The 12,543-nt window shown below is 36.7% G+C and overlaps 1 protein-coding gene across 1 annotated transcript; it reads right to left on the reverse strand.

Annotated features, from left to right (window-relative positions):
• Positions 1 to 4,620: 4,620 nt before the first annotated feature.
• LOC143887623 (uncharacterized) lies at positions 4,621 to 12,241 on the reverse strand. The gene is made up of 3 exons (XM_077391729.1): positions 11,836 to 12,241; positions 6,081 to 6,478; positions 4,621 to 5,168 (listed from the first exon to the last, which is right to left on the reverse strand). The coding sequence occupies exons 1-3, from the start codon at positions 11,957 to 11,959 to the stop codon at positions 4,752 to 4,754; spliced, it is 939 nt and encodes a 312-aa protein (XP_077247844.1). The 5' UTR covers positions 11,960 to 12,241; the 3' UTR covers positions 4,621 to 4,751.
• Positions 12,242 to 12,543: the final 302 nt, after the last annotated feature.

Here is a 12,543-nt window from a genome sequence, read left to right on the forward strand (position 1 = left end):
AGTAGTTTCAAGGATTACGCCCTAAGAGGCACAGAATTCCTTGAACCCTGTCGTTGTGTATTCTCATCCTCCATCACTCCTAAATCTCTTAGTTTTCAATTTCAATTGCAATTCAACTTGATTCTTGAAAACTTTAAACTTATCAAAAGCTTCATCTTTTGATTTTAACAAATAACTATGACAATATCTTGACACATCGTCTATAAATGTGATCAAATACTTCTCACCACCTCTAGTAGTGAAACTTTTAAAGTCATAGAGGTCAGAATGTATCAACTCAAGAAGTTGTGTGCTCCTAGAAACCTGACGAAAATGTTTTCTAGTGATCTTAGTTTGAGCACAAACCTCACACTTGTCAAACTTAATTGGCATATTTAATAGTATATTATAAGTTTTAGCAAGTTGACCCATTTTCTGATAGTTCACATGTCCCAATCGGTTGTGTAACAACTTTTGATCAATAAGTGGTAAACTAACCTGACTAATAGTCTCATTTGCTAAATCCAATCTATACATACCATCGATTAAGAAAACACAACCAAAATAATAAGAGTTAACAGTCAAAGTTACTCTACCACCCAAAAAAGATGAACACATGCCAGCATTGTCAAGCAGACCAATGGAAATCAAATTCTTTTGAAGAGTAGGAACTACTTTAACACCTTTTAAAGTTAGTAGTATACCTGAAGAAAGGGCCAAGTTCGCAGTACTAGTGTGAGTAACTTCTACGTCTGCTCCACTAGCCACTGTAACAGTCTCCTTTACTTTGGCAACATCAGTGAAAAGTTTCTCTGAGTTGCAAACATGACAAGTGGCACCTGTATCTAACCACCATTCTGAAGAAGTACTGGCATGATCTTTGTCCATCATGACAATAAAACTTTTGGGCTCAGCCTTATCTACCAGCACAGTAGTTGCCTTTTGTGGTGTGTCAGATTTAACTTTCTTAGGTTGCCTACAATCTGCTGCAAAGTAACCCCATCTCCCACAGTTGTAGCACTTGCCATTCTTTCTCTTAAAGATAGTATTTTTGGCCTCCAACTTGGGGATATCACTCTTAGGTGACTTGGATTTTTGAGGAAATTTCTTGGAATTTATCACCGTGTTAGCAGCTGACTGTTGTTGTCTAACCATCTCCAAGTTATTCCTAGCTCTATTTTCATCTTCGATTCGAATGCATCGTTTGAGATCATCCAGTTCCACTTGCACTTTCTTTCTATACATTTCAGTTTTGAAAGAGTGCCATGCAGATGGTAACTTATATATGATTGCACCCACAAGAAACGGATCACACACTACTATTTTCTCATTGGTTAATTTAGATCTCAAGTTCTCTAAATCAGTTACTTGAGGAGTGATTTCCATGTCCTCTTGGAACTTCAAATTCATGAATTTGTCCACAAGGTGAGTCTTGGACAATTCCTCCTCCTTTCTGAATTGAGCGTCTAAATTATCCCAAATTTCTTTGGTAGTTTCAAATTTGCTATAGGTTTCTGCAAGACGATCTGAAAGACAGTTCAACAAACAGTCTTTGCAGAAATCTTCATCTCGAATCCATTGAGATTCCTTAACACTTTCAACCAAATCAGCAAAGGTACTCAAGACGGTATAGAAAACATTCACGTATTTCAGACCGAATTGAGTCTTTTGCTTCCAGGAATCAAACTCAGATCCTCCAAACGATTAAAGTTTGACCTCCAAACGATTGAAGTTTGACCATCTCAAAGGAAACTGCAGTCTTTTCCATTGTATAAATTAGATAATAGTAAAAAGTGGAAAGAGTACACCTGATTGCGTATCGCGAGATTTCAAATCGCGTACCAAATCCAAAAACCAAATCCAAGATGAATTCAAAGCCGAACTCCATGAACCGAATCCAAGAGAGTTTCGGCAATACCTTTCTACCCAAGAGGGTTTTAACAAGAATTTCAATCCAAGAGATAAGCCACAGATGAAATTTGACAAACCCCCACATAAAGTTCCACCCAACTTCAACCAATTGGAAAAACCAGTGGCATAAATTCCCAAATTGTTTACTGTGAGTGAAGAAAATCCATGCCAAAAAAACTAATTTTGGAGGAAGCAACCCCACGGCCAAATTGATTTGTGCGTGGGAAGAAACCCACGACCAAATTGAATTTTGAGGGAGTCAATCTCACGGCCAAATCGATTTTTGTGGGAGAACCACAATCGTGTGAGACAAACCCAACGAGGAAGCAACCCACGCCCAAAAACGTTTTAAGAGTTAGGGTTTCCTTTGCTTCAAGAAATGTTAAGGCGGTGGAGTTGCTTGAAGCATTGCGTTCAAAGTATCTAGTTTGGAATACTATGACAGCTGCCCCCAACCCTTATTTATAAAGATAAATATGGGTTTTAAAGAGGTTAATGGGCTCCAGCCCATATGGGCCACTACACCTGATCCATCACCTATTGGGCTTGTATTAGAATATATATAAGAGTTATACTTTATATACCCAACATGAAAGAGAGATGGTTGAATGAGAAATAGGAAAGAGAGAAAGCATCTTGTCGTTTTAGTATTTTAAGGGCTGTCAAAAGGATAATACAGTTATCAAAAAGCTCTTACAAACCCTTTAAATACTAAACGAAAACATTGAAGTACTGATATCATTTCCCCATCTATCTATTATATATAAGAAGATAGGGAAATAGGGATTTTTTTCTTTTTTCTTTTTGAAAAAACTACTAGATGTGTGTTTTCGAGTCGAAACAGACGACTAAGTCCTCATAAATTTAGTAATTTCCTTATACACGCGTCTCTCTTTCATATACAGGCATTTGTCACCCATTCCAGAAATTTCGCTGTGAAACCCCATCGATGACTCTCCCTCACTTATTTGATTGATTCATTGTTTAAAATGTGATTCGCAGAGAAGAGAGATTTCTACCCATTTGTTAATAAAATTAGTAGAATATGATTCGCTTGATGTACGTAAGAGGAGTGAGTTGTATTTGTTAAGTACATGTAGAGATAGCCGTCTAGCTATTCACATATCCCATTATCCCAGTTCCACCTGGGGCAACACGTTCGTGCTATAGCATAATTTCAATTTTATATTCAATATATTCAATGAAAGGTTGAATCACGATGATTCTCTATGGCTCTGTTCACTTCTTTTCCCTGGTGCTGTTTTCCCTGGAAAACAGCCCTTTTTTTCCTTGACAAGACGGAATTTCTGTGTTCACTTTTTTTCCAGGGAAAACTACTATCAAATGTGGAATTTCTTATTTAAAGGCTAAAAATGAAGTGGAAATTGACTTTTTCCCTAGTACTTGAGATTTGCTTTCCTATTAAATATATCGGAAAGAGGCTTTCCATGGAAAACGAAGCCTTTTCCTCTTCATTCCTTTCCTTCTGCCATGTCACCTGGAAAGGAAAGGAAAACGAAATCCTTTCCTTTCCTTTCCGTTCCGGGGAAAAGAAGTGAACAGAGCCTATAGGAATATAAGATACCTTACTACGTAAGGTATCCGTGTAACAATTTCTTTCTTGGGGTTTACTTATACATAATTGTTGCTATAATTGCATAATTGAAATTAAAAAGGATTCATTATTGAAAAGAATTGATAATGGATACTGATTAGTATTAGTCGTGTATTAATTTTATTTTCTTATGCCATTAAGGAAACCAGATTAGAGATCCAAATCCAAGAACCGTTCATGATTTCATAATAGTGAATGGTTCCAGTTGGCCATTAATACGTTGAGTGTTGATATTATTTCCTATTATATTTTTTTAATTATAGGAAAGAGACCAACGTGGATAGAATAATTACAGTATACATTCAACTTCCAAAATATTTAACTAGGTGTTAGGACTTAGGACTAATTGAGATAGAGGCTAAGCCCCAAGCTACTTTAACTTAAAACTTCACTTTTAACATTACAACTTGAGTTATTCTAAACTGAAGGGCGCCCTTGCATAAATAGGGTGAAGTGGCACCCCCTTTGTCTTGGGGGGGGGGGAAGGTTAGGTTCGCATTTAATGCACTTGACTTTCAGCCATTATAAATGCACAGCTACTCCTTGCAGCCGATGGGGGCGCCCTTTCACCTCATTTCTACAAGGGCGCCCTTCAGTTTAGAATACCTCTTACAACTTACTCACAAATTATTAACTCAAATGCTCACTTTTAGAGGAATGCTAAACTCAAGGACGCCCTTTCAAATATCAGATGCAAGGGCACCCCCATTGGTTGCATATCACCAAAGAGCATTTATAATAGAACCGAAAAATGTAGAAGTCAAAGACATTAAATGCACTTTGGTGATGTGCAACCAACGGGGGTGCCCTTCAGTTTATCATGCCTCCACACACAAATATTAACTTAAAAAAGATTGCTTTTAATATTACAGTTCACACACAAATTACACCCAGAATGCAATGCAATGCAGAAGTGAACTTCAGTTGCAGCCTCAATGGAACACACAAATTACACCCAGAATGCAATGCAATGCAGAAGTGAACTTCAGTTGCAGCCTCAATTCGTTCCACTATAATCAGGTATTTAAAATTTGACAAGAGCTGAAACTAATAACAAGCCCTTCTATTTTTCGCAAATGAAAATACAAATTATGATTCAGACAGAAAGCAGCAGAGAAGAGAACCCATCAAGACATCTGATTCAAGGTGCCATTAATGGCTTTTATTTCTTAGTACTTATCACACTACATTAAGAAGAAAACGCCGGAAAGAAAACAAAGAACTACATAACATGTACAAATTCTTATTAAGGCCAAAACCAAAAGGACTGATCCTCAACTGGGAATCCATAATTACATGAGCTTGCAGGCGGGTCCGGGTAAATTGTATCTTCAAGCTTGGGAAAATGGTAGGCCAGAGGCAGCATGGTTTTGCTCAACTGGTCTTCTTCCTCTTCCTGTGTGTGGGAGAAATCTGAATGATCCAATCGAGAAGAGTGTCCTCCATCGGTGTAATGGGGGCTGTCAGAATCAAAGATGGCGCTAGTGGCCGAACTGAGTTCTTCCTGTTTACAGGCTACAATCGGTGCACCTGGTTGTTTTGCATCAGAAACTGAATTAACTGCAGGTCTTTGTGACTGAAGATGAGAATTGAGGCTGCTGTGTTCAGAAATTTCTGAACTTCCTTTTACATTTTCTTTGAGCCTGTCTGTGAGGACGGCAACCTGTGAGAAAGGAAGTTTCATGAGGTGAGACTGATTGTTGCAAAGAAATTTGAGCAAGAACTCCACAGTCTACAAACATAAAGGAAAACGATGTGGTCATTGAACTATTCACAGGAACTGCTGTAATGTCTCACATGGAGGTTGTCAAGGCATATTACTATCAGTTCCGAAAGAAATTTATCTTACTAAGCTATATTGCATCAATATGGGTATGAGTGTCAGAATCTGACATAGATATCAGTGTCGGATTCAGCAGACCTAAAACAGAAAGATCCGTGGATTTGCCAAAATATTTGGATCAATTCTCAAATTTTAAAGTTGCTAAATAAATATAATGTTTTATTCCCCTGTAATACTTGGCTAAAAAATAGAACAAGCAGTTATTGTAAAGTAGAGGTAGCAATATTTTAGAAAAAACAAATAGATGAAAGAGATCTAGAAGTATCGCAGAGAATCTTGAAGTATTGGAATCCGACATGGGTACCTTCACCCATTTTGAAAAATCCGTGTAACATGGCTTTTAACTAACAATGATTCGACACGTCACCCATTTTGAAAAATCCGTGTAACATGGCTTTTAACTAACAATGATTCGACTTTTCCTCACTTAGTGATCAAGGACACTTTCAGAATTTCTTTTCACCAATCGAAGAAACAGAGAGAATATGTTGGATATTCTTGAGCGATAATGAGAAATATAACCTAGATGCCAATGTGAACGTGAAGAATACTTTCAGCCTTTGCTTATCCTAGATTACTAAAGTACTTAAAGCACCCTAGAATATTATTCTACTTTCTTCCTCATCTAATCATATCAAAAAAGCATTTCATTAAATACTGTTCAGGTGTCACTTTCAAAGACCAAAGCATCAATTAAAATTAGAAGATAGTAGACAATGGAATAATGGTTACCTCTGTTTTCAGTTTCTCTTTCTCTTTGAGGAGGATGTCGTAGTCAGACTTAAGACTGTCATAGCTAGCTTTCAGAGCTCCATAATCTTTCTCCAGCTGCTTTGTCTTCCATCGGGCCCGCCTGTTCTGAAACCATATAGCTACCTGCCTTGGCTGCAGTCCTAGATCCTTTGCAAGCTGGATTTTCCTATCTGGTTCGAGCTTATTCTCGACCTCAAAATTCCTCTCGAGGAGTTGAACCTGAACAGAAGTGAGTCGCCTCTTCTTCTCAGGTTGATGAAAACACTCGTCTAAGTCCTCGTTACCTTCTTCCTGATCAAGGGCCCGGTAGAATGGTCTCTCTGGTGTGTTTCCGCAAGCATCTTCAAACGGATCAAAACTAACCATGGATCTCGAGCCTGGACCATAGTCACCCAAATTTCAAACGTTCAACATACATCAAAGCAAAAGCACATATAATCTATATTCTCGATTCCTAAGAGTAACTTTAATTTCAGTTGATTTTTGAGACTTCATTATTTTTCTTGCTACATCCAGACAATAATGGATGGTGGAGATTCTCAATGCTTCATTTAATCTTTGCATTTCTCTTCTCAAATGGTTACTGAAAATAGGAACCAGAGAAAGTTTTTGTTTTCTTTCTCTTAATGGATGGTGATAAAAAGAATTTGGATCCATTGTTAAGTATCAAATACTTGATCACATATCTCGGCTTCAGTAATTTGTTTTGGGAAATGATATATTCACCCCTTTTTCTTACTTGGGACCGCCCCCTCTAGTGTATTTATATAACTTACCATTTCTTTTCTGTTTTTACATAAAAAAAGTTGAACATCTTGCTCAGTATATAACTTCATTACCTGAAAAACTAAATTCAGTCACAATGGAGTGAATTTGGATTACTGAAGAAAAAAGAAATAGTGAATTCAAGTGCAGTCGTAGCATGACATAAAAGACCAAAGCATCCTATATTGAAATAAAAGTACCATGAAACCCAAGATATTATTTGGACCCTTATTCCCTTGAATAAATAACAAATTGTAGTAACAGAAAAAATTACCATTGATGCACTATTAATCCGTAAATAAATAACATTATGTATCATGTAAAAATAAATCACCACCATTTGTATTGAACTAGGTAATAATCCTCTACAGTAAATTTTATTTTATTTTATTTTATTTTATTTTTATTTTTTTTTGTTTTTGAAAATGATCCTCTACAGTAAAATTATTTAAGGAAACTGAGAACTTCATCCTTTTTCCCCTTATCTTTTGTTGGTAAGCATAGACTTGTAATACTATCACAAAGTCTTTTTTGCAGAATAAAATCCAGCAATTCAAAGAAAAGTAGTCTATGACCAGCAAACCAGTTGTGAAAATAAAGTAATTTTCATGAACAGAACCTAGCGCTTCCAAAAAAAAACCCTGGTTCCAGAACCCCCAATGCCCTGCAAAGCTCAATTATACAACAGATACAAACAATTTGGACAGGGAGGCACCAAATTTAGTGAGAGGCTTATTAAGACCACAAATGCTCTCTAGGCTTATCAAGTAAGGCAAAAGATCTATTCAAGAAACAGTGTTTTGCCATATTCAATAGTCCATATTTCCCATGGGACGATCATGCCGACATGTGTGTATCGAGTAAACTGAGATCAGTCATTTTTTAGGGAGGAAAAAAACAAAAGAAATTGGCAAACCATAAAAATCCAAAGCCACATATTGAAATCAAAGCTCTTGAGCATAAACATCAAAACATATCAAGCAAGCTAGACATGAATCATGATTACTATCTATGCTCCCCAAATTAAAGTGGGTTGGGAGGCAAACGACAAATAAGATGCATCAAAAGGGATGCAATGATCATATAATGCCACAGACCAGGAAACAACAATAAGAAACCACAAGATGGAGCTCCCTCCCACTATCTGCAAAGGGATTCCAGATATAGAAGTGGGAAGCAACTGTTATTAATATAAAGTAATAGAACTCATGTTTCTTTCCATTGTAAGACCCGATGAGAGGAAGGGCTTTTCAAGCTCCAGATATGCCATCCTAAATAATCCTCTCGAGAGTGGAAATGCATGACTCGTTGAAATATACAGAATAAAAGCATAAATGCCTCTAGAAGCAACATTTGAACAAAATCCAACTAAAGCAATTGTATTATAATATTATGCACTTGAAAATCAGCAACCAACATTCTGCTATGAACCCAAATCAAAATGAAATTCTATATAGAATTAGATTCCAAATATCATAGCTAACATTAAAAGTCTTGAAAATCCAAGTGTGTCAAAATAGATTAAGTGTATCTCTTTCTTTTAAATGGTAAATATAGATGTATAATAAAATATGAGCTAAAATGCTTGGTTATCATCCCATGGCAGATGAACATGGGAAGCCCATCCACTTAATCACACTTACTATCATTAAATTAAGAGTATCTATCAATTTATCTCTAGCTGAAAACCAAAATTCTTTTTTTGGGTAGGTAGCTAGGATTCAACCACCGACCTCAGGGTTGGAACATTGTCTTTGCCAATTGAGCTAGAGGCTCAACCCGAAAAAAAAAAAACAAATTCTCAGCCTTAATATTAGAAAGATTCCGTAGTATGCTCTCCCCTCCCCCTCTCCTCTCTGCAACACTGCCAAGATTATTGGAACCCCCAATCACATTGAACATCCATTACCTAGATCCATGATTTTTTTTTTGCAGGAAAGAAAACACCAAAGTGAGTCATTTCAACACACACACACACGCAGGTATATATATATATATATATATATATATATATGAGAGAGAACGGTTCCTACACATGTGTAGAGAGTTCTCTACACACTAGCTTAAAATACAGTGGGGGCCCACATTGTTTGGGTGATCCAAGCCATCCATTTTAAAGGCCCTCACATAGATAGGGTGTCTACAAAAAATCAGATCCATAGGATCATCCCAACCCTACGATTTGTGGAGGTAAAATGGATGTCTTTAAACCTTTACAAATTAGTCTAGTTTTTGCCTCAACAGTTCGAATGGTTAGGATGATCCTATGGATCTGATTTTTTGTGGACACCCTATCTATGTGAGGGCCTTAAAAATGAATGGTTTGGATCACCCAAATAATGTGGTCCCCACTGTATTTTAAGCTAGTGTGTAGAGAACTCTCTACACATATGTGTAGGAACCGTTTTCTCTCTCTCTCTCTCTCTCTCTCTCTCTATATATATATATATATATATACACATATGTGTAGGAACCGTTTTCTCTCTCTCTCTCTCTCTCTCTCTCTCTCTATATATATATATATATATATATATATATATATATATATATATATATATATAGAGAGAGAGAGAGAGAGAGAGAGAGAGAAAACGGTTCCTACACATATGTGTAGAGAGTTCTCTACACACTAGCTTAAAATACAGTGGGGGCCCACATTGTTTGGGTGATCCAAGCCATCCATTTTAAAGACCCTCACATAGATAGAGTGTCTACAAAAAATCAGATCCATAGGATCATCCCAACCCTACGATTTGTGGAGGTAAAATGGACGTGCATAAAGCTTCACAGATCTGTCCATTTTTTGCCGCCACGGTTCGAAGGGTTAGGATGATCCTATGGAGCTGATTTTTTGTGGACACCCTATCTATGTGAGGGCGTTAAAAATGAATGGTTTGGATCACCCAAATAATGTGGCCCCCACTGTATTTTAAGCTAGTGTGTAGATAACTTATCTACACATATGTGTAGGAACCGTTTTCTCATATATATATATATATATATATATATATATATATGAGAAAACGGTTCCTACACATATGTGTAGATAAGTTATCTACACACTAGCTTAAAATTTAGTGGAGGCCCACTTTGTTTGGGTGATCCAAACCATTCATTTGATTGGCCCTCACATAGATAGGGTGTCCACAAAAAATCAGCTCCATAGGATCATCCTAACCCTTCGAACCGTGGCGGCAAAAAATGGACAGATCTGTGAAGCTTTATGCACGTCCATTTTACCTCCACAAATCGTAGGGTTGGGATGATCCTATAGAGCTGATTTTTTGTGGACACGCATCTATATGAGAGCCAATCAAATGAATGGTTTGGATCACCCAAACAATATGCCCTCCACTGTATTTTAAGCTAGTGTGTAGATAACTATCTACACTTGTGTGTAGAAACCTATATATATATATATATATATATATATATATATATATAGAGAGAGAGAGAGAGAGAGAGAGAGAGAGAACGGTTTCTACACACATGTGTAGAGAAGTTATCTACACACTAGTTTAAAATACAGTGGAGGCCCACATTGTTTGGGTGATCCAAACCATTCATTTGATTGGCCCTCACATAGATAGGGTGTCCACAAAAATTCAGCTCCACAGGATCATCCTAACCCTTCAAACCGTGGAGGCAAAAAATGGACAGATTTGTGAAGGTTTATACACCATTTTACCTCCACAAATCGTAGGGTTGGGATGATCCTATGTAGTTGATTTTTTATGGACACCCTATCTATGTGAGGGCCAATCAAATGAATGGTTTGGATCACCCAAAAAATATGCCCTCTACTGTATTTTAAGCTAGTGTGTAGATAACTTATCTACACATGTGTGTAGAAACCGTTTTCTCATATATATATATATATATATATATATATATATATATATAACCAATGGGTTGGATGAGTCCTCCAACTAGGGGAAATGGGGTATCTAGAGGGCTGCTCACGGTGAGGTATCAGCGATACCTCATAAACCTTTTCCCCACAATCATATCCCACATGTGTTTGGGCCCTCAAGCTCATATAAGCTATATGAGCTTCAAGCTCACAATCATTTACCTATATATATATATATATATATATATATATATATATAGAGAGAGAGAGAGAGAGAGAGAGAGAACGTTTTCTCATATGTATATATATAAACATCCAGATATTACAGAATAAGAGAGATTGAGTAGAGAAAATTAAAATAACAGCAGCTTCCCAAGCAATCAAGGAAAAGTATAAAAAGATTACTGACAGAGAGATAAAATAAATTCAGAATAATCAGTAAAGATATAACGAAAAAGGAACAAGAATAATAATCCATAGATCATATGAAATCATCCAAACCCATCAAGCAAACTCTAAAAACAGATCACAGCTATAGAAGAATACTCAATTACAAATCTACCAGAACAACCAAACAGCAAGCAGAAAAAGAAAAAGAAAAAGACCATTAGAAAGTAATCAAACATCTCCTACATGTAAAAAGTAATCAATCAAGCATATCAAACTACAATTCAGAGGTACTGATTAAAAAGTAATCACCAGAACTCCAAAATATGCAAGAAAAAAATAGTGACCAAGGCCCTGTTTGGATTGAAAGAAAAAAATTCTGATGGAAATTTTTTTTTTCTAGAAATTTTTTTCTTACCACAATTTAGAGGGAAATAATATGATTATGGTTAATTTAGAGGAATATCATCGTCAATTGAAGATCCCTCTAAATAAAAATTGAACAAGGTTGGTTCAAGTTTTCTTTTTTCATGGGTAAAAAAAAAAGTGTGCAATTTTCCAAAATTTTTTCCTTTCCAAACTTTTTCCAGAAAATTCCAGCAATCCAAACAGCGCAATTGTGCAACACAAGAATCCTGAAAAACCCAAGTATCAAATAACAAAAGGAGACCCATAACAGCAACATAAAAGGAAAGACGAACGAAAAAAAATATGAAAAAGTGTTGTTACCATGAAACCTAGGAGAAGGGCTTGAAATGAGCAGAGAATCAAGTGTTTCTGTAGAACAAGGAATCCCTTTGTTTTGGAGAATAACGGTCAAATTGGAACCACCATAGACCCGGCCTCCCGCCATCAATTCAAAATCCAAATTGGAAACTCAAACAGTCATATCTTCCGCGAAATTGGACGGTGAGGATTTAACAGATCCTACGGCTTATGGCGGAAGAAGCTGGTGATAAGCATAACGGAGATGTTGGAGATCGGAAATGAGGGGCTACTCACACCCATCACTCAGTTAAAAGAAGTTGACTGAAAACAAAACGGGGTTTCAAAAATTTCCGTCAATTCTAACAGAGAGAGAGAGAGAGATTGTTACTCTCTGGTTCAGGAAGCTTGGGGGTTATAATAGTGAGAGAAGGGAGGGGTTTCGGCCTCTGACGAACGTTTTGAATGCTAATTGACGAAAATACCCTCGTCATCCTAGTTAAAAAAAGAATAAAATATATACGGGGTTTAAGTATAAATTTCCAACCCACTCTGTGAAATGGCTGAAATACCCCTGAAGTTTCAAACTGTGGGTTTTTTTTCCCACCTGAAAAATATACTGCGAACCAAACCCATTCAATTTTTACTAAAGGTGCCTTCAATTTATGATAACATCCCTCTAGCGCAGAAGGCATTTGGCAGATGGTCTCTTGCATCTGAGGGCTGCCTCCT

Source organism: Tasmannia lanceolata, unplaced genomic scaffold, assembly GCF_043159265.1.
Source record: "Tasmannia lanceolata isolate RefF3 unplaced genomic scaffold, GAP_Taslan_0.1 ptg000012l, whole genome shotgun sequence".
In the NCBI taxonomy this organism is placed as follows: Eukaryota; Viridiplantae; Streptophyta; class Magnoliopsida; order Canellales; family Winteraceae; genus Tasmannia; species Tasmannia lanceolata.